Source organism: Chelmon rostratus, chromosome 9 (assembly GCF_017976325.1).
Source record: "Chelmon rostratus isolate fCheRos1 chromosome 9, fCheRos1.pri, whole genome shotgun sequence".
Lineage (NCBI taxonomy): Eukaryota > Metazoa > Chordata > Actinopteri > Chaetodontiformes > Chaetodontidae > Chelmon > Chelmon rostratus.
In genome coordinates, this window is record NC_055666.1 from 17,520,185 (window position 1) to 17,544,174 (window position 23,990).

Sequence of the window (23,990 nt, forward strand, 5' to 3'; positions counted from 1 at the left end):
TAAGTGATGTACCCAATGTGGGCTCAAGGTCAGTACAATATGGCTCTTAAGTGTATTGGTATCTCAGAGGAACACGTGATGGCTGCTCTGGGGATTTCTCCTGGCACTTCTGATGTCCATTTTTGTGGACACGTGTGTGTACGTGTGTGTCCTTGCATGTGACAAATGATAATGGCATGCATTCCATTAGAAGAGGGCCCTTCGTTCAAAATGTCATGCTTATTCCGTCAACCCGCAGAGAGGCATCAGTGTTACAAATGCCCCGTGTCCACACAAAAGTGGATTTATGGTCTAAAGTAAAGATGAGTTGAAAAGCGTCATTTCTGTTGCATGATGCAGAGCTTCTCACTCTCTGCAGGAGACAGACACTACCACCTCCCATCTTTCCTAGCCCTGAAATGACAAGAAGACCCATTTGGATCCAGTGGGTCCAGGCGCACTGCTGCATCTGACAGCCGTGGCCACAGAGACAGGCAGCAAACAAGACAGCTGAGAAAAGACCTCACTTTATTATTTTCTATAATTAATGAGCAACAGTCGAAACAAATTAGGACAGAGGGAGGCTGAGGCCTCCCAGTGTGCAGCTCTGGAGCCGAGAGGAGTACACTGGGCCTCACCACCAAATGTTACACACCCACAGACCTTTTAAAGTGTGACTTCGCATGGCTTATTTAAGCTTCCTGCATGCAGAAATGCCACTTAGGGTGGAAGGGGCAGAGAGATACTGTGCATCTATCGTGGGTTCGGAGGTGCATCTATATGTGGGTGGAATAATGAGAGCAGAAACATATAGCGCTGCCATTACAAGCTGAACCACTGCTGACAAGTGCAGTGGTGCCTGCTGAACAACTGAACAGGAGAGCACTTTACATTTCTGCCGTCTGCTGATGACATGTGCATCAGGATTATGTAAAAAGCTATGCCTCACTGGCGTTGTTCTGTGCTCATACTCACATGAGACTTCCTAAGACATTCTTACGGCAGTGATGTTACAACTATAACTTCACTAACACGCAGTATCACATATGATTTTCATACATTTACAGAGATGAGGATTTTTCTTTGGTTTTCATGTTCTTTAGACTCAATGAGTGAACACTGAGCTGCTTACTACCACCTAGTGGGCAGAAATCTATCCATCATGCAGAAGATACATGAAGAAATTGTGAAAAAAAAATGTAACAAGCAGTGGGCAAAGCTCACCCTCTCTAAAATGATCTCTTCATATTTATACATCCCATCACTGCCATTTACCTGTCAAGAAAAAAAATATAATAGTTAGGTACATCGCTGAGCCTGAATTCTGTCATTTTCTAAAAATATAGCAAGGAAAAAGAGAAGCATGCACATGTTTCAGCTAAATCCTTCAGCACATAATATAAAGTAGACCTATGGACAGACTAAACACAGAGAAGCGTGGAGAACAGGATTATTGACAAAATATACAGAAGATACATTCACCAGATTGTTTTACTGTCTAAAAATACCACCATGAATTCCTGATTTCTTGCAATCAAAAGCGTCTTTCTTTCTTCAAAATGCAAATGCACCGTGACGCTAAATGTGCAACTGCAGAATGCACATTCCCCACAAATGGACAGGGTCAATAGGATAATGGATGTCGGTCCACATGGCAAGCAGCATGTTGCTACCAGGAGGCGGCCTTTTTATTCACACACACACACAAGCACGCATGCATTCACGCACACACGCACGCACACACAAACATGCTCACGCACCAACACAGAGGGAGTGTGAATGAGCAAGATATATACTGTACAGAGAGAGAGAGAGAGAACAGATACTTACATAAGGGCCTGCATCTAGTGAGTCTGCGTTGACGATGATGGGGGGAGGGTTGGCCTGTGAATATGAAGAGATACACACATTATCTCAGTGTGTGAGGCTGGCAGCAGCACACAGACGTAATGCGGTACACACACTATCACTTGGGAGCAAAGTGAGCGGATGCCATGGGAACAGTCGGTGAATCTCGTTGGGGTTGAGAGTGTGTGTGTTTGTTTGTGCGAGTGATTGTGTGTGTGGGGGCATTGGTAAAGGTGTGAGGACTGAGAATGAGGACTGGGGCAGAGAGACCGCTGCTTATTAACCGCCACAGCCAGACGTCCTGCGGTCACCTCTTAAAACAAACCCGCTTGTGCTCCAGCCGTTGGGACAATACGTTTATCCCACATCAGCCCCTCCTCTCCTCTTTCATTTCACACACAGAAATCACACCATGTAGTATCACACACAATACGCATGGTTTTATGCTTTGGTAGCCATTCAGTTAACGTGACAGGCTACATGTCAGAATACTACGAGAAACGAAAGTCTAAATTGTTTTATCGTGCAAATTTCTACTGATTCGTTGACAAATCAATTAGACAATTGCGAATTATCTGGCAACAATTTTGATAATCAGAATTGTTGAAGCCATTTATCAAGCAAAATTACCAAGCATTTCCTGGCTCCTGTCTGTCAAATATAAGGCTTTTCTCTGATTAATGTCATTGTAAACTGAACATCTGTTTGGGCCATTGGTTGAACCAAACAATTCAAAGATGTCACCTTGTGCTCTGGGAAATTTTGACTGGCATCGGTCACTTTTTTCTAATATTTACCAGGATTAATGATGATGATTAATAAAAATTATTAGCTGCAGCCCCAGATACGTGTCACATGTCTGTTTAATTCGCGCTTTACCCTGGCAAACAGGACTGCAAATATTTGCAGATTAACCGTTCAGTCAATCATCACAAAATTAACTGTCAATAATTTTGGATAATCGATTAATTGTCTGACTTGTTTTTAGGAAAAAGGCAAAACATTTGGCCTTGTCAGCTTCTGAAAATGTCTTGCAGACTTAATATCTCTGGTTTTGGACTTGGTATTTTTCCACGTTTCCTGACATTTTTTGGTAGAAATAATTCTTGATTATCGACTAATTCTAAAATTTATCCCAAGATCAATCGACCAATAATTGTCTGATGTTCAGAGCTACATTGTCCCACATTTCGCGACTAATATGTTGTGCTATATCTTCTGCCATTTAATAGTAAGGTTATCAACTATGAAACATAATTAATATAGATTTCTGCTGTGGGTTTTCTTGAACCCTACATGCTCTTTTCAATGCTCCTCTCTGTAACATGAATACAATTTTGGGAAAAATACTGATCACTCTCCATTTTTTTTTTGTGCACATGAAAAGGGTAAACTATAAAATGCACGCTACCTACTGGCAATATTGATGCACAGTATCAGTATTATCCTGTAAAACCCAGATGAAGTGCTACATAATAACTTTAACAGCTCAATTATCTTTCCAGCTCAGCTCCATTGTGCCACCTGGTGTTTCTTTTTCAATTTCAGGGCTGCAGAGCGACCGAAAACTCTGTGACACCTCAGAGGAAAGCAGCCAGAGTGGAAACGGAGAAGCAGAAGTGTGAAGGAGGAGGCGCTGGATGGTTTAGGAGCAGCTTGATGGCCATCCTCGAGTTCAGCACACTGGCTGTCTTCCTTTTATTGATTTGATTGAGCTGTGTGGGTGAGGGGATGCTGACAGCGCTGCTTGGGGACCTTACACTTCCTAAGGTCCAACACTGAGAAGAAAATCACTAGCTGCCTATCTTACCCCTACCCTCTCCCACCTCACCCAGTCTCACCCTCTCACCTCTGTCTCAGCTGATTCTGATCTGCCTGAATCATCAGAAATTACATTTAATGCTGTTTTGTATGTAAACTGAGCTACTGTGCGATTTGCTTGTGTACCATGGATGTGCCTGCAGTGATATCTGGGAAGGAGACAGTCTGTAGCACTAGTGTCATATTAGATGTACACAGAGCTGGACAATAAATCCAAATAATACAAAATTGTGGTATAAGATTCAATATTATTTGGGCTTTGGTCATGGTAATATCATTATTGTGCTCATTGCCACTGCCAAAATTCTCAACTGAATTTCCGGAAAATGTACCAAAGTCAAGCTATTTCATCACATCGAGCATATAAAATTCCCAAACCGCAGTGTGATTTAAAGAATTGCCCATAGTGGTATAATAAATCCAGATATATAGGTATATAAGTAAGTACAGTATAAACAGCAGGGCAAAATCTCTGGTTGACACATTTATATGAGCTCGCTATCACGATATAAAATGACGTACGACGTGATAGAACAGTTCATCCGTACTGCCGACCTCTACTCAGATGTTCTTTGTACAACTTATGCAACTTGAGCAGTATTTAAAAGGCCACCAGGGGTTTTCAATCAAGTTGTACGAGGCTACAACCCTTTCGCATCCACGACACAGTGGCTTGAAACACAGCCTTAAAAAGATCTGATCCTTTGATCAAATCACACCTGCACACCTCACAAGCTTTGCAGGTGTCATTTCATTTCTCCTGGTAATGACAGTTCACTCTCCAGATAAACAGAAGCTGCAGATTTGACCCGCTCCACTCGTTGGTGATGTGATATGACTCCGGACAGCTGTGGCTGCCGTTGCACCCCCCCCCCCCCCCCCCCCCCCCCCCCACAGACACACACACACACACAGTCAGCAGAATCAAGAATCAGGCCTTCGTTGTAATCTGCATATGGACTAACAGATGCTCAAGTCTGTGCTTGTGTTTGCACATTTCTCATGAATGCTTTCCAATTCCCCCCCCCCGACCCTTCATCTTAGACTCCAACTCGTATAACATGCCCCAAATCCAGCAGAGGGTTTAATAATAAAAGCATCTGTATTATCAGCCCACAGCAGCCATGTTAGTGACAATCTGTTGTGAATGAAAACACTGAAACTGAAGCCCATACGGCAAGAAGTGATGAAACACAGCCTGAGGGCAGCACATGGGAATACACTGGCTACTACTGTCCCTTGGTGACTGACAGACTAAACTACTGAATCCACTACTGAGACCACATGTGACAAAACACACCTGTTACAGTAATAATGCCTGCAGTGCTTATCATAAGTATCATAGTGGTCCAATGCTGCCCAATGGGATCACTGAACCTACAAGTCATGCTGTAAGACAATAAACCCATCAGTCGCAGAAAACAGCAGTGTTATCCTGGCCTGGGATTGCTGTATAATCCCTCTATCTGAATCTCAAATAACAAGCAAACAGAAAGGAATAATGGAAGATAATCTCAACATGAGTAATCTCAACATGAGTTTGTTTAACATTTAGCAATTTACTCAGGTAACTCGGATTATGATGGATTACCCCTCCCTCCTTGGGGCGGCTGGTTACCTGCTTTTCATCGACGCTAACCTGCTGCCCAGAGGAGGAAAATAACTGACCACCGCTGAAGTTTATACCAGAGGTAAGATTTGTATATGCTATAATGGGCCTTCAGAGGACAAGTGGGGGACAAACACTAGGCTAAGGGCAGGCTAAGACAAGAGCAGTCTCTTACAGATTGATGTCAACCAAGGAATGATGGATGGAGGATGGGAATGTCAGTCAGTGTGTGGCAGGTGAATGTGGGTCAGATAACTTGAGGAGATTCAACAGGCGAGGCAGTAAAAGGTTGCAGCTGTAGACTTGAGACTGACCAAACTCTCACAACTGAGGACTTGAGACTTGACTCGAAACTTGACTACTCTGACTCTGAATTATTGTGCCTCTGCACTGAAAGGGAATTCACTGATATCTAAACAGAAAAGTAAAATGCCATGCCATAATGCCATAATGATCAGCATTCAGAGATGTGTCACTTGTCTTGGGCTTGCCCTAAAGGACCTTGAGAATTTGACAAGACCGCCTCCGTTACACCTGGTATTACCATGTGATCTGTGACTATATTTGTTATCTGGATCTGGATGATGACATCCAATCCAAGAGAGTTTGCATTTACACCTGGTAATAAGCATTCTTGTACCAGGTCAAAGAAAGCAATGCTATGGACGGGCGTCACATCATTTCTGTCACTTTTTGTAAAGAAAGACTTGCTAGCCATTGCCACTACTTGCAGCTTTTGCCAGGTTTGTTTTAGCTAGAAGGAAGGAGGAGCTGTAACTTTTTCCTTTTTCCTTTTGAGAGTTGCCAAAAAGAATTAAAACCAGCTCTGTATAGCCCATGTGTACAGCCCATGTGTGAGACTGACAGATATGGCAGGAAAAATTACCATCAAATCCCTTAATTTGCTTTTAAGTTAAAACATTAGTCAATAAAGACCGTTTTCACAGACAGTTGTTGTTCTTTACTTCTGCCCACCTGCAATGCAGCGTTCAGGGTTACAGTAGCTTTGGCACTGCACTGGACACCCATACACATGGACACAAATGAGTATACTGGACACAAAGACCTCATGTACCCACTATGACAATGAGGCCAGACTGCTTCCCCAGCATGAGATCATTACAACAAGTCCCTACTGACCACCAGGAGTGATGAAAATTCGCCCGCTACAGTTCTTTCTTTCTCTCACTCCCTCGTCTCATTCACCCATCTGTTCACAATTGTTTCTTATTCATCAATCTATCATCTTGCTCTTCTGTCAGTTGAGACTGTGTGTCTGTCTCTTGTCTCTCAGCATCACGGCCGATGTGTATCAGTGTCCCGGTGGCGCTGCACCACACGACACTCACTTGGCTGCAGACCCTCGGGACAGTAAAGCCACAAAGACTCCCACCGGACCTTGGCAAGTGCAGGGCACAGGTTTCATCCAAATTGTTAAATAATCAATGCGTTCCCATGGAAACCAGTGCTTGCACAGCATTGGCCGACAAGCACGCTTAGTCACCTCCCCCTGCTTCACCTCCCAGGGCTCTCACTGCAGTTTATGCGGCTCTGTGCTCGCACATGCATGGCCATGGGCTGGATGTGCCTGACTGTCTTCAGTGCTGCGTGCACACATGCACGCACACGCACTCCTTAAATTCATACGTCATCAGGTGAATGGAGAGAAGCTATATTCAAATGACATAATGGCTGCAACTGAGTCAGGAGGAGAGATCTGAATGAATATCAAAGATCTCTATTATGTGTGTTTAAAGACATGAATCTTGACCATTTGACACATACGTTCATCAGCTGACAGTCCTTTTGATCTGACCATACTCTGTTTAACAGCATATGGTTTGTCAGTCAGATATACTGTGCGACCATCAAGGTTAAAGTAAAAGGTAGAGTTAGAATAGAGTTCAATGACATGATTTATACCAGTTTTGTATCTGTACTAGGGGTGGGTTTAAAGATTAGGTGATGCTATGTTAAACCAGTGTATAATCATATCAAAAATTATACCAATATTACAGTAAACGACATGATATGGCACACACTGAATTTGTACAGTACAGTTCAGTAAATATGAAGCTTCTGCCAGAAGCCTGCTATCTTAGCTTAGCATATTTACTATAAGCAGGGGGAAACAGATAGCTTGGTTCTATCTAAATGCAACAAAATCCATCTGTCAGCACCTCTATAGCTCACTAATTAACACATTATATCTTGTTTGTTTATTCCATACAAAAACCATTGTGTAAAAACAACAATTTGCTTTTTAAGGGATTTCTGCTAAGACATGGTTGGTTGGCCTGGTTGCTGGGGCTAGGTTCATATTTATTGTACAGGCACATGACTGGTATCCATAATCTCATCTAACACTAAGCAATAAGGCAAATAAGGATATTTCCCAAAATGTGAAACGTTCTTGTCTTCAATTGTTTTACTAAACGTGTATGTCTACCTGTGATGTGAGAATGAATATAAATGGCAAAAAATAAATAAATGCTGCGGTTGGTCAACAAAACAAACATTGACCATCACAATAAATCATCTGCATTTAAAAATGTAGATCTATTTTTAAAATATTCTTCATGATGTGCACACAAACGGATGCACGGATCTGCATCCTTGCTGATGACAATAATGTCACATCTTGGGAAAGTTAAACCCTGGCTTTCTTCTACACCTGTCAGCATTACTTGTCGTGTTTTCAAATCCTCCTCTTCATCGCAGGTAGAGTGGAGGAAAGGAGCAAGAGGGTTCAGCGTGTGCACAGCGACGGCATGCTGACAGGGCAATAACCCCTTCCTCCTTAGCAAACATTTCCACATCAGTGCCTCTCTCGCCAGGCACACCGACATGGCAGCTCAGTCTCCAGTGGTGACATCGCAGTGAAATATGACAGTCAGCCCCGCTCAGATGAAGCACCCAGTCAGTCAAATGATACAGCCAATGCTGAAGGAAGCTCTTCCTGGGCCTACAGTCAGAGCTAATAGCAGATAAGAGAACAAGGCGTGCTATGACGCGCTTATGTTACCTAAACATGTAATGTTCCTCCGTTTTCTGATACCTCTAGTGGTACTGCGTTTATGTTTTCCTGCAGAATGTGGGATGAGAGACGCAGTCAGTGGTGCTGCTCTGATCCCCTGGCTCTTATTGGCCTCTCGTAGGCCACGCTGCAGTCCAATCAATACCTACTCAATTACCATGCACCCAACATCTCATTCACGCTTTGGCCCCTGTGCCGGAGGGAAGAAGGAAGGAGAGAGGCAAGGTGAGAGAAGAAGTGACAAATGGATGGAGCCGAGAAAGGATGAACACATGACAGCGAGAGATGTTTTACTCGCGCTTGCTGTCGAAACTCAATGTTGCATTCTTTGTCGGGGACAAAGGCGGAATAACGAGATGTAATAAAGAAAATCCCATAGCGGTAAAGGTCAACTGCTCCTTCTCTCCTGCTACAACGCCGGCTGAATTCAGGCATTCATTTCAATAAGGCAGCCTCAAGGAAATTAATTAGTTCACCCATAAAACTGCCCCATTAAAGCTCAAAGTTTTCTGATTTGACGGCTATGATTGAGCATTGTGACTATGTTGCCCCCCCACACACACACACACCACAGACGCACATTCATGAAACCATAATTAATAGCCCCGTCACAGCTGTCAGCAGTGCTCCCTCCTCATCTTTATGTAATATTACAAAAGCATGCTCTGGCTTACCTCTCTGTCATGCTGAGCAGCTCCAAATGAGAGCTGGCTAGTTTGACCTTCACAAGTGCAGCCACAGAGGGAAAAGTACTTAGTGTAACGAATATTCATAACGGTGTTGCTCGAGAAGGCCTCTGACAAGCCTGTCGACAACTGATCAGGTCTGAACATGACAGTGTGTGTGCGTGTGTGTGTGTGTGTGTGCATTCATGCTATAACTGTCACACACTGTGTAGTGTGTGGGCAAACGGAGTGTGAGCCTGTGTACTGGTGACTCAATCAAAATTGTTGCACATTAATCTCTTAATTAACTTCCAAAAAATGTTTCTGACCACCACTGGTGGAAAGTGACTAAGTACATTTACTCAAGTGTTGTTTTGATGTAACTGTACTTTACTTCAGTATTTCCATTTTTTGCTACTTTATACTTCACTACATATCAGAGGGAAACAAGGTGCAGGTTCCAAAACACCAGAAATATAAAATGTCAGTTTCAATGTGAGAATGCCAACAAAATAAACAGCCAACACTAACGTGACGCAGAAACAAAATTCCAAAGCGAAGCAGCTGTTGCTCACTTGTGCCCCCTACCGGCCGGTTAAGAGGAGTGAAGAGTCGACAGTCAATGACGGTATAAAACAGAGCAGTCAATAAAGCAAGTTTCACAAAAACCGCATATACAAGAGGTCCATGAGCACACAGTCATAATTGTGCACAAAAAAGATTGGTCCTGTATCATGTGAGATTATCTGACAACAGATACACACATACACTGATACAGACACACACACAACCAAACACATAATTCAGAGATAATTAGCTCCACCTTTACCAGCTGCAACATTAAAGCGATCCTTACACATGAATGCATCAATAATTAACATCCAACGGTAAAATACCACCATTCTGCATGGTGAGTGCTTTTACTTTTGGTTCTTGAAGTATATTTGACACAAATACTTTTCATACTTTTACTTGAGTAAAATTTTGAATGAATGAATGATTTTTACATGTAACAGTATTTTTACTGTACACTGTGGTATTACTACTAACCCTAACCCTTAAGCAAGATATCTGCGTGCTTCTTCCACCACTGTTGACTTCCCAATTTAGCACTTTTCTTCACTATATGAAGTACTGTACATGTACGCAAAGCATCACTGTAAGTGACGTGTCAGTGTTACTGAGTCTGTGCCTTTCGAATGTTACTGCTAATTAGGGGCTGACAGAACTACAGGTGGCCCCCTCATGGCCACAGTCAACTGCTGCGCTGAAGTTCACTGCAAAGATATAAACTGTCAATAATCATCATTGGTTTTTTTTATCCCGATACAATTACTGCACTGCTAATTTAGATCAGTCACTGGTTTCTTGATCGCTCAATCACAAAGTAACAGCTCTGGTGAAAGTTACCTGTCATGCTGAGGCTCTGTACTGAGGGAAGCCTGTCATGTGTGAGTGCCATCAGAATGCTTCATAATCCCACCCCCACTGCTTCCTCTACATCAGAGGTCACTGCAGCATGTTACCTCACAGCTCTTGACTAGTTGCTACCCCTAGTTGCTAAGCTGAGTGAGCTGCTAAGCTTGTTCCTCTCTGGTGTTTTGGATCCTGCGCTGAGTACCGGTGACAGTGCACAACCACACACAACTGACTGCTGCCATTTTGATGCTCCACACCACTCTCATATTGCCTTCCTCAGCCAACAAGGGTGTATTATTCAGCTGTTGTGGTGTCATTGCAAAGAAGAGTGAATCCTTTAAATGGATTTATTTGAATTCAGGGTTTTCTGCTTTGTTTGTGTTTCAGTGTGTATATTATGTGGTCTGTGTGACGCTGTGAGGATGCTGATGGTGTTGCTGAGGCAACCGTCTTATTTTGACATGACAAGGTGAGACATTTCACTACACTAACAGCCACTGACAGGTCAGAAAAGCATCCAGCAATTCATCTATACTGAGCAGACATTTGCCTTTGAACAAATACTAACACACATATTTTCTGTAAATAATTTTGCCAGGGTATAGTGGGAATTTTTTGTATCTTGCACATGTGCCATGCATGCCTCTGTGTTTATTTGAATATACTAGTGTTCACTGAGCTCTAAAACAGTGTTCAAAACCACTGCAGACAGGCAGGCAGTGGACAGCAGATGAACAACACCTTCTGGACGGCCTAAACCAACCAACCTGCTCTCGTCCACTAAAATGATGCCCAGTTTGAATGCGGTATTGCTGTATTAAAGCAATTGTGTTTGCTTTACAAATCCACCGAACAGCATACAGCTCATAAATTAAAATATTATTTGTTGTTACTGCTCCAGCAGAGGACCCAGTATGGCACACAGCCCCACTGCCCTGTCACTTTTACACTTATTTTTTGAAAGCATTAGACAAACAAGATACATCATTATAATTAATGAGCTTTAAAGACGCTGGTGGGTGGATTTTGCTAATGTATGGAGCCAGGCTAGTTGTTTCCAAATGTTTCCAGTCTTTGTGCTAAGCTAAGCTAACTGTCTGCATGCTGTAGCTTTATACTGACAGACACGATAGTGGTACCAATCTCCTCATCTAACTCTGTGGCTGACTGAATGATTGGATTTTCCAAAATGCTTAACTATTCATTTCAAATGATGTTAAGCTGCCTCCTTCTGCCTCCATTAGTCCCCCCCGCCATATCCAGAACTTATTGACTACAGGAACTCACAGAAAAGTATCTCACAGCAGCCAAAAGGGATCCTCATAAAAATTAACAATCTGAAACAAGTTGCTACCAGAAAACACACCGGATGGTCCACAATGCTCTGTACTTTTTCAGTGAAAGCTCTCTGCTCTGTTTCACTTTGCTCTGATTCACTTTTGTCACCTTCCTTTTCCTCATTCCCTTCCTGAGCACCCCAGAACACAATCTTCTGAGCTGCAATTAGACCCTTCCAATTTTAGTCTTATTCATTTCTTTTAATTGGGAACGGACTGTGATTCTGCTTCATGAACCCACTGATTTACAAACACTCTCCCCTAAGGCCACAATGATCCTTAAACCTGTCTGATTCATTTCAGAGCAGAAAAGAGGAAATTTTCCTCTCATTTCCCTTTAAGCCTTCACTCACAAGTGGACGTCAGCGATCTAATTCATAGTTTTCTGTTTCTTTAAATGTGCCTGTAATATTTTGGGCAAAACTAAACAGAAAAGAAGGCCCCTCAGATAGTCCCTGGTCCTGGTTAACAAATCAAAATCATGAGTCAGCGATAAAACCATTGACAGCAAAAGTAGAGTGCTTAAAGCTCCACTGTAAAACTACTACAGTGAAAATAACAAGGCAACGTTGACCTGAAGCACTATGAAAACCATTGGCCCCCACCTCCCTGGGGGCTCAGCCTGCCTCTACATACAGCAGCAGAGATCCTCCTGTCATGGTTGAGCTTGCATGCTGTTCTATAAGCTCCACTCGGGAACGCCCACATATTCACATATCTCCATTCACTACCCTTGCATGAGTTTTGGCTCACAATAAGTGTAGGTGTTGAAAGTGATGAAGAATTACAGTAAGTAGGACAACGGGCGAGGCAACAGAAACAAAAGCCGTGCCGCTAGTTCTCCTGTGATAGTTATGAATACATGAGCACATTTATCCATATGCTGATGTATTTAGCGCCAAACAGCAGAAGGAAAAAAAAAACAGGGCATTGTTTTAAACGTTTGTAGCACTTTGCTGATTGCCAAATCAATCTGCCTCCTGTCGAGGGTCCAGATTTGCCCTTCTTCTCTGCCCACCTCGGGTTGTGTTCAGGCACGACACACCGTCCCCTAAAGAATGCACCTTGGCTGAAATCAGAGCACTCGCCTTATTGGACTGGGGAGATGACACAAACACTGAGCTGAAAACACTCAAACCTTTAAGGCTGGGATGCTGTCAGGGTAGCAGAGGTTCCTGTGATGAAACCCTTTACACCAGCTGGCGGTTAAAACACGACAAACCTGTTGTCCTGGACAGAGTAAATGGACTCCAGCCATACAAATACAATCTGACACTGAAACTGAATCATAATTTAAATGATGGTCCTGATCAATAGCTGTAGTGCTGAAGCAATTAGTTCTTCAGTTGATTGAAAGGAAAATAATTAGCAACAATTTTAGTCATTTTTGAAGCACAAATTTGTTGGTTCCAATTTATCAAACGTGAGGATTTGATGCCTGTCTCTGTTTTGTGATTGTCAACTGAATATATTTCTGTTTCGTTTTGTTTTTTCCATTGGGCACTTTCAGTTTTTTTCCACAATTAAACAATTAATCCTAAAATGAAATGAACATATTTAACTATTATGGAAATAATTGGGACAGCAATGAACAATGATTCTCATTTTGAGTTATTCTCATGGCTATTTTTCTGTATTTCATCATGCACATAATTTAAGTAAGTCCAGATTGTTTGTTTTGTCTGAACAAAAGTCAAAACTCAAGCATGTTCTGTTTACCGTCATAGAAGAAAACCAGAAAATATTCAAATTTGAGAGGTTGGAACCAGTGAATATTTGCCTTTTTCACGGAAAACAAGACTCACACAACTATCTGATTCTCAAAATTAATTGATTGACTAATTACTTTAAAAATATTTCAGCCCTAAAGAAAACGAACAGTTGGAGCATTCATTCAGCATTTGTGACTGTGAGCAGTTCTGCCACCAAACAGAAACAACAAAAGCATTTTTGTGAATTTGAAAGGCTTCTTTGCACTTAACAAATCTGAATTTTGCAAAGCAGCTCCTTAACAATGAAATCAACAATGTATTGTATTGTGTCAGTGTGTGTAAGTATCGTGTTGAGGTTAGTTGCAAGCAAACCGCATTGTGAGATTGAAATAGGATTTAAGTTTTCAGGGAGGATTTGTCTGCACCGTTTACAATCAAATTTACTCATCACTTAGTCAAATTGTTCCACAGGATCAAAAAAAGGGAACATGAACATGTACTGACTTAATGTTTTATCACATTATCAGACTCGATGGACGCTTTGACAAGAGTGTGTCGGTGTTTGTATAAAAATTCCTGCTATATGCAAACGACAGCAAAAAGATCTTGTCTCATCACAAGTTCTTTGCATCTCCTGAAAGGGGCGCCTCACTTCTGAATTTTAGAAGCTTCAAAAAGACCAAACAGCTGCCTTTAGATTTTTATTTGAGTCTGGTTACATTAAACATGATTGCAGTAAGAATGACAGGCCTAATTTCTGCAACCCTCTGAGATCTTTGCTCAAACAAAACCACTCATTTTCTGGAATTCTAGGTGCACGGGCTGATGTTGCATCATTCCTCTCATTTAGACCCCCTCCCCTCCGTCATTCCTGGCTGCTGAGATACAGTGAGCATATGCAGGGCTTGGATTTGGCTGATTACATAATTGGAAATTTTAATGGTGAATATTAATCCACAATGGCCCATATTGGGTTTTATAAGCAGGCTGATCAGGATCTGTGGGCTCTCAGTAAGCAGCGACAGTCCACGGACAATGAAGCTCTGGGCTGGAAGAGCTCTTTATATTACACAAGTGGCACGGCTGACGCAGCAGAGCACCACTACAATGTTCAATAACACTGCTCACATACCTGCAGCACATTTTTTGGATTGCATTTTTAGTTGGTGTCGTCATGTCAGACACATTTTTCGACATATAAAGAGATTAATTATTCCTTGACTCGTGCTTGTGTGTCAGTGCCGCAATCATAAAAAAAAAAGCTCTTGGAAATCCGGAAGGCTTCGGCCGCCTGCGTATCAACATTGCAGTCTGTGGGTAATTAGCTAGCTGAGCAGCAAAGCTACTGTGCAGCTCCGACTGAGCCTGCACCATGGCAACACACAGGGCTGTGTCTGAGCACATGCTCCTATCTGCACCCCCTCCCCCCACCGCCTCCCTTCCTTTTCATTCCTCTTCCTCACTGGCTTCTACCCCTCTCATCCCTCTCTGTACGCCACACCTCTAATTTCTTCACCTCTTTCTCCCCTCTTCCCACCCCTCCCTCTCTGCCCCTCTCTCCTAATCCCTCCCCCTCCCCTCCTTGCATCCCCTATTCTCTTGCATCATCACAGCCCAAACTGACAACTGAAAAGACACTCACTGGTTCACATTCGGGGAGGGCTCGGCATTACCGCTTTCCTCGACATTCTGAGCACAGGACTGAGCATTTTAATGACATGCGGCAGTATGACACCGATCAGAGGGCACCATGTATACAACCCAATCTCCTGAAACTGACATTCATATTCAACTAATCTGAATTAATACCTTTCTAGGAAACATAAAGCTAGTTGGATTACATCTTCTTTTTAATCAGCCTAACAAAACATGTTTATTTAATGTATCTGCAAGCTGTTCACTGCCAATGCAAAACATTCACACTGAACAATCTGCAAAATGTTCAGTGTCAACATACTGTGTTCGTTATTGTTTCCCCATACAACATCCACTCCTGGCAACTAGCGCATGAATGAAGAGATGCTTCGAGTTAGATGAGAAGATTGGTGGCACTCTCATGTCTGTACATTAAATATGAAGCAAGATGAAGGAGAAGGTGATAGTTAGCTTAGCTTAAAGACTGGAAATGGGGGAAAAAAAAGCGAGCTAAAAAAAAAAAATCAGCCTACCAGCACAGAATATATATGAGTGTTAATTAGTGAGCTGGTAGGTTGACCTTTTCCCCTCTGGACAAAATCAGCCTTTTGCTTCCAGTTTTTATGCAAAGCTATAAGCTAAGCTAACTGCCTGTTTGCGGTAGCTTCTTATTCACCATACAGATACGAGAGTGGTATAAAACCTCTCATCAAGAAAGGAAATATACATATATCCCAAAATGTCAGACTTTTCCTTTATTCCTTTATTTATACTTTGTTAGGCTTCTGTTTAGACAACCTAAGTGCTTTGTTGAGGTTAGGAAAATATATTGAAATAAACATATTTGGCAAAATTGCTGAATCAGTGATCATGAGGAAACATTAAGGTCTCATGGGATTTAGTCCAGCCACACTTAGGTGCATCTTAGGAGCATCAGTGTGGGAAAAAAGGCATCTTGCAGCTTTAAAAGTATTTATGAAAAATGATTCCTTCTTTATGCTGAAACAGACATAACATTTCATAACAATGTGTTTTGATTTATTTCCAGCTGCTGTTACAAGCACACTGAGACACAAATGTCTGCTTTGTTCTTCCCTGCTATGTGTGAGCTTGTGGGACTTCAGCTTAAAGGCAACTCTATCTGTCATTGTAGGATGGCAGCAGTTGACCTTTTAAACTGCTGTTTATGATAATATATTTATGATTTAGGTTATATTTATACATAATTTGTGGAAATTATTCATATGTGTACACAGCCATTGTAGCTTAAAGCATCTGTGTCACAATGTTTCTTTATAACTAACATTTGGAAGATTGTTCTTGCAAGTAAACAGCAGAGGGAGAGAAGGGAGAGCAGATTTCTTGTAAAGTGAGTATAAAGAAATGTAAGTTTGTGGAGTTTAATTTGGAGTATGTCAAGTCGACAGATGCTACTCATTTTCTATGGAAAGCAGGAGATTGGCCGAGTGGTGCATGATGGATAAGGCACAGTGAGTTGACGGACCAGTCACCGTATCGAAATTTGCATAATCATGACTTGTCCTCAACTTTATGCAAATGAGTCTGCCCAGAGTGATGCACCAGGCTTGCCAAAATGAGATCAAACTATCAAACAAGGTAGTGCTGATAAAACATGAATCAAGGTTCTGTTGCTGCATTGCCTATTTTCACCTAAAATATTTTCAGAAACATATTTTAGGGCACTGTTTATCTTTAATGTGAGAAAGTTTGTGACCCACCCATGTGGATGAGCCAAAACCATGCAGAACGTCACCCTTTCGGTCCAGTGCGCTCAAATTGAGACTTGTTGAAGATTTCCTTTTTTCCCTCAGAACTCTGAAATAATATTTATCTATACATCTAACAGGTCATTCACTTTGTACATTAAAAGAAAATCAGAATAGAAATGTAATTTCAAATATTACTAAGATTCACAAAAACATGTCAAACATGCACCATAACCATCTCTCATGTATAGCACTTAAGTATTGTAGAAATATCATCATCTTAATGATGGGTTGAAGATTTCTTTATAGCATTAGCCTTGATAATCACACTGCCTGTCAGTCAAACATTAACTCAATTATGCAAAGTGTCTTTGACTACAAGCCTAGATGATCACAAAAGCCAACACATCGCCAGCTATAGGCTGAACTTTCAACATACCGTGGTATGTCACTGGTACATCTGTATTTATCACTCACATTGTTGTCACTGTGAGCAAGAATCAGAAAACCTGTCCAGTCTGTGTTGAACATACACAGGTGAGCAGGAAAGACTCAGCTGCAGACTGACTGAGCAAACAGAAAAACACTTTACGTACATCCTATATCAAGCAACAATCACTATGCCTGAGTGCTGAAACCAGTGCGGACGCTCCTCTAACAGCTGCGAGATGATCTAAGAAAACAGAAAACTCATTGGTTTCTGGTTCGATCACGACAGGCTGAATTACTCCTATGCTTCCACTTGCCATTGTGTTGCGTACAGCAACAAACAGACAACAAGGAGAGGTGTGTGTGTTTGATGAGCAGAGTTGAAGGTAAGCAGGTACACTCGAGCTGCAGACGAGCGGCGGAGGTGTGGGTGGAGAGGCAGAGGTGTAGATGTACATATGAGACATTTTAAGACATGAGTGGATTATTTTTTGAAAAAAAAACAAAAAATGTCTAAATACATAATTTTGATGAACAGAGATGAGTTTTTAGGGGTTTGATAAGAGCTGGGAGAAAAACTTTAAAATTGTATTCCACACAAATTTTAGATGTGGCTTGTATTGGGGAAGGTTGTGTTCGATTGTGAAGAAATATTAACAAAAATGCACAGACACACAGAGGGAAACAAAAAGTAATAAATCCATAAAAGCAATTTCAAGGCAGAAATGTACTCAACAGTGTAATAAGATGTATGATATTAAGCTGGGATTGCTTGTATTGTTTATATCCGTTACAGGGTGAGGGCATGCTCTCTTTATCTCTGTCTCTGAGACTGAGATGTGTGCCTCTGTTTTTCCAGTCTCAGTGGGTAGATGGAGTCGATTTTCACTGATAGAAAATAATGACTGATAATAAGCAGACGACATGTTTGAGGGACCATCAGTGGGTCTGTGCACATACAACAGACATATGTCTGGAAAATGTTAGCAGTCCTTTCGTCTTTTAGCTCACTTGGGGGGGACAGGAAGTCCATGTGAGCCAAACATATGCTGCTATAATGTACTGTATGTATGTACTGTATGTATGCACTGTATGTATGTCTATACTGTTCACACACCAAGGAGCCGCAAATATAAAATGCACCTTATAGGTCCGAGTGGAGGAAGATAAACGTGAAAGAAAAACATTTTTAGAAGACTGTAGAAACGGATGTCACCTCAAAACAGCTGATTTATTCTTCCCATTTTTTCCAAAAGTTGGCTTCACAGAGGTTTAATAGAATGAAAACATGGTAATCTATGGCTAAATTTCAGTTTTGTCTTGAGCAGCATCTGAAAACAAATCACCGTAAATGCCTTTAATCCAGGCATTTACGGTGATTTAAACTGACTAATATGGACATAAAGGCACAAAAAGAACTATAGTAGTAAGTATGGTATCATATGAAAGCGTGACAAATTTTTGAGTCATTATAGTTTTTTTGACATCATTCCTATTTGTTAACATAACATATTAACTACAAACATAATTACTGAGATATGGGCCAAGATGTAAGACATCTTGGTTTTGTGTATCTTGTATTTGCTAAAAGTAAAAAACTTGATTAGATAATTTGAGTAAAAGAAATACCGTGCGATTGTTCATGCGTGTTTTACACAGTGAACTCCAGTGTAAAGACACTGAATGTCAAACAAACCAACCTCCATTTCTAAACAAAAGACCTCCATATCTGAGCAAGTAAAGAACATGTTATCATAAGCAGATGAGGAAAAAAACTTTGAATATTAAATTCAGATTACAAAAAACATAACGTTTAGGTCCAGCTGAAGATTGAGCTAGATATACACTGCATATCAGCGCCATATGAGCAGTCAGCTTTAAACAATAAGAGAGCAGGCATAGACGTGTTATTCCTGCAAAGCACTGCATGCGCATAACATATTAAACTACACTAATCACACTGAAGCACAGGAACCCGAAAATGAAGCCTTTGATTCGTATGATGCATGAAAAAAGAAAGAGCGGAGGAGGAGAAGGGCAGTGGAAGACAGGAGGGGGATGATAGAAATGAAGAACACTGAAAAACAACACACACACACACACACACAGACACACACACAAACACACTCACAGACACACGCACACACACACACAAATGAGAGGCCAGACCAAATGGCTGAAGGGCTGCTTGGATAATGCATTAGACAGAGATGGCACTCAGAGCAGCTACACATGGTAAGAAATGCACTGCTTCGCCAAATGTCCTCCACATACACACACACACACACACACACACATAAACACACATACTCCCAGAAAAAAGATGAAAGAACAACAAATATTCTGTTTTCTGTACAATGATTTACTCCCAAAAATGTGAACATCGGTTCACTAATCTGAGCTCAAGAAGCTTCCCATACATCTTGATGTATGGCAGGATTTGAACTACCTGTGTTCTAACTGTTAGTGCCGTAGTGAAGGAAATATGAGACTACACTCTCAGACTGTGGGGTTTCATCTACCTAATGTATACATGCAGGCTAAGAGAGCAGAGTAACACTGTGTGTGAAATATTGGTGACAAAGTTCAAAAGCAGTTATCAGTGACTTGGTGAGCAATAAATCTGTTGTTGTTATTAAGCAACAGCGAACAAGTAGTTCCTGATAAATGAATCAAATGTTATATAATTATTAGAATTAGTTTACCTTGAAATATCTGTGTTTATTTAGTGTAAGCCTGTGTTAAGAATCATGTCCAATTGTGAGCAGAGGAAGTTTTCTCATTAATAACCAGGTGGATTAATGGCTAGAAATTACCTTTGTGAGAGCAGACATGGACATCTGTGAGCGATTGACCTTAAAACTCACAACTGGTGCTGAGCATTGAACCTCAACACTTTCCGGTACCGACAGAAATGTATCTGTATCTGACGGTCAGGGAGTGAAACTTGTGAAAATCATCAAATGCCTGTTCAGATTTGCAGCCAACCCAGATGTCAGCTGGCTAACTGGTGAACTGATAGGCACAGCAGACAGAAAAGCACAGGTGTTACTAATAATATTAAGGATGGTTCTGTTGTATTTAAGAGTCCCATTAAAGCCGTGGCAGTGCGACAGTGAGCCCGCATGCACAATACCAGGACCCTGAAACTGAAGCAGCAAAATGGAACTCAGCCTTCATTAATTTGATTGCCTACACCTGTGCTTTTCCTATTGAGACATGTCCTAATGTCTTCTGTGCATATCAGTTCACCACTTAGCTAGCTAGCATCTGGTTTGGCTGTGCTTTCTAATGATATGACAGGTAGATAAGAATTATTAAGGTAAATGTGCTCAGAATACACGGTTGATTCTCAAATAAATTCAAACAACAGTCAGGTCTTAACCAATAGCTGACGAGCAGGAAGTAATAAAGGTAAAAATATTAAGGAGGGTTGAAGTTACTTGTGCTCTGATTGCTCATGTAGTAAATTCAGCATAATGTACATTTCAACAGCACTAAGTCCGTTTGTACAGCAAGAGAGTTCCACTCTACAGTTTCTCCCCTCTATCAAAAACACTCTTTTCATTCATCCATTCATTCCAATCGTTCTACGACATCATATTTTATCAAGTCATGTGAATTTACTATAGATGAAACTAAACACTTACTGCAGATGTTTCAAATTAAAAGCCAACCTAGAATGGGAGCTCTTTGGGCCACAGGAAGGCTTTTAATGTGAAACATCTGAGCAGGAAGTGTTGGGTTTCACTGACGGCATCTTAGAAGCAATTTAAAAACTGCACAAAAAGGAAGCGACTGGAAATAATTGGTGAATGAAAACAGTATTTCTATTAGAGAAGAGGGGCGGGTAAGAAATGACTTTTGCTGTGCTGATAGAATTAGTGCTGTGGGAATATACATAATGGTGAATTTGTTAGGAAGATTTGTTAACATGCAAAGACGGAGGAAGTTTTGAGTTTCTTCAACGGCAAAAAGGAAGATCAGAAAACAGGAAGACGAAAATATGATAACATATATTTAGAAAACAGGGAGTCATTATTAATAAAGACTACGTCTGATTTTAACATTGTTGGTCAGTATGCAGATTCACAAATATTTCCAAACCACTCATTAACATAACAATAACATATAATCGATTTTAAATGATTTGGAACCTAATTATGAGTTATTTCTGTTCATTATTCAGCATTTAGCTCCTGTTTCTTTGTTACTGTAACCACTACTGTGTACCTTATTGTAAAGTGTTACCAAAATAACAGCTGATATGATGGTTGAATAAAAGCAATAAAAGCACAAGCGCTGTTGAAAGCACCCACACACCCCCACAAAAATGAAGAGGAGTCAGAAGGCTTAGGGACTAGCTCTTCTCTGATATTGATTGGATATACACATATTCCACGGCAGCATGTGGGTGATGGAGCTGGTGTACCTTGCTGCTAGCACATTCTCACTAAAACGAGTGTATCAGAGCAGAAGAGAAAAGCTTTTTTTCATCTGTACATACAGCCTATCACACACTAACGTCTGATTCTTTTAATTGACAGCTACAGTGGTACGACATTTAACATCTAATTCCATCAAAGGCGCTGCGTGCCTCACTTCTCTCTCTCTCTCTCTCGCAGAAAATCTGATGCTTCCATCGCTGAATCAGGAGTCCACTCTGCCCAGCACAGCGCAGTCACATTTCTAGGCCAGTTGCTACTGTGATCAGCAAAAACCTCTAAATAAAACAAAGCAGGCGAGCAAACAAACAAACAGCGTTCCCCTCCCTTCTGCTTTCTTCTCTCCTCTCCTCCCCTGGCTGGCAGCGAGAGCCAGAGAGGGGAACAGGCGAGCTGATACGGGGCTGAGCCCTGGCAGGGTCTCTGACAATGACCATATGGATCACAGGGGCATGGCAGCCACGGCTTCCAGCAGGACACACACCTCCACACACACGATCAGCAGCTTCAGGCGACTGCACCTGTAAACTGTAAAAAAGCCTATACATACATCACATAGCTGTAGCCAGGCTGCAGGAATGAGTAAACCACTTGATGGGCATTAAATCTGCACTGGCAGAGGACACAGCACATTCCTGTGAATCCTGCATTTCACAGAGGGCCTCCATGTTGAAACAATAAGTGCAGATTCAGTCTGTGAGCGTGATGCAAAGGTAAAGAACAATAGAGCTACTGAGTGGAGGCTTTTAAGAGAAGTGTAGGAGGTGGGATTGAACACAGCTCAGGTCCTGGGTCGCAGCTACAGCAGCTCCCCATCACAGATCAAGCTCTTCAGCTCCCATAATGGTGGCTCGGCTGTCAAAGTTTCCCCCTGCATGCTCACGTCAACGTCTGACCGGCCTTTTTCTCAGGCGCTCCGTCCCTGCCCCCTCTCACAGCGTATAAAAAGCAAACTTTTGTCAAAGTGCACATAAATATTGCAGTGCACCTTGTCTCCCTTGTTTCGTAGTGCATTTCCCATGATTCACCATCTTCTCTTTACCAGCGAATTTTCATGGGTAAGGAACACTTTGTTTTTGGGTAAAGGTCTGTGTCGAGCATGGGTGTGTGCGCTTATAGTGTGTGTGTGTGGGAGAGACAGGCAAGCGCAGAAGGGAAGATTTGATGTAGGAGGTTTGCTAGCAGACAACTGAAATTAAATTATGTGCTCTGATTTTGTATGAGTAAAATGGAATGTTGGCATCTCAACCATAATTCAATTTCTGTAGCAGTTTGAAAAGCTCAAATATACTATTTCAAAAATCAGTGTCAGTGTAATCGGTAAGTGATGATTTTAACCTCTACATTGCAACAAATTTGCTTCTCTTTCACATGTTCACTGGAACATATTGAGTTAATCAACGAGTGCATTTTCAACCTAAATATTTTTTCTCCTTTTGCGATATCAAACACAAATGAGTTAGCTCGGGTAGCATATTAACTGGCAAAAACACTGAAAGAACCAGTAGCTGCTCCTCCATGTAGTGCTTCTAATGTGCCGCCAAAGTGAAAGCTTTGTGCAACACATTGTGGATTTAGACTGCTGAATATACAAATTTGCATCACATATAACAGCCATTTTGGAAATATTTGCAGTTAAACAGTGATGGTTGATATAGGTTCCCTGTACAAAGCCTGGTAGCAAATTGTCCAAGCTCATTAAAACTATAAAAAAACTACACTGAACTGGATTTTATTGCCTTTGCAGGAAATACAGGTCACACAAAGAGTAAAGATTCACAAAATCCACTTACTCTGACGACTGTACCTTCTCTACATTCAGACTGGAACAACTTGAGTTCATAAAATCATAGGATTTTTTTTGTGACAGCTCACAACAAGAGAAATACAGACTAAACAGAGGAATGCATCTTGAGAAAGTTAGAGGCAACAACATTACAAATTTTGCATCTCTTGTTAGTTCAGCTTTGTTTGGTCTGAAACAATCAATGTTTGGCTAAACAGCTGAAAATGAGCATACTGCACCTCGTGCAGTGGCGGTTAAAGCCAACACTCTGTAAGTTAGAGTCAGACGCAATAACGCAGAGCAAAACCGTAAGAAATTTGGAGCGCTTGTGTGTAACAGGTTTCAAAACATTGCACATTGTTGTCGTTGAACACGGGCTTTGAGCTACAGTGCAGACAGATTTCAAAGAGTAATTACACTGTTTCAGCTTGTTTTTGCCTGCTACTGCATTTTTGAAATGCTTGTTGGGGTGAGTGTGGGAGAGAGGGAGGGATAGCATGGGGAAGCAGGGTCCTCAGATGAAACGCAATCTGATGCCAGG

At 41.5% G+C, this 23,990-nt stretch overlaps 1 protein-coding gene across 4 annotated transcripts in view; it reads right to left on the bottom strand.

The window, feature by feature from the left end:
- dlg3 (discs, large homolog 3 (Drosophila)) overlaps positions 1-23,990 on the bottom strand; it is an 80,660-nt gene that overhangs the window by 28,947 nt on the left and 27,723 nt on the right. For all 4 annotated transcript variants that reach the window (XM_041944444.1, XM_041944446.1, XM_041944447.1 and 1 more), the window contains 2 exons: positions 1,810-1,863; positions 1,204-1,254 (listed from right to left, as the gene is read on the bottom strand). In XM_041944444.1, coding sequence (XP_041800378.1) covers positions 1,204-1,254; positions 1,810-1,863 — 105 coding nt within the window. The remainder of the gene's footprint in view (positions 1-1,203; positions 1,255-1,809; positions 1,864-23,990) is intronic.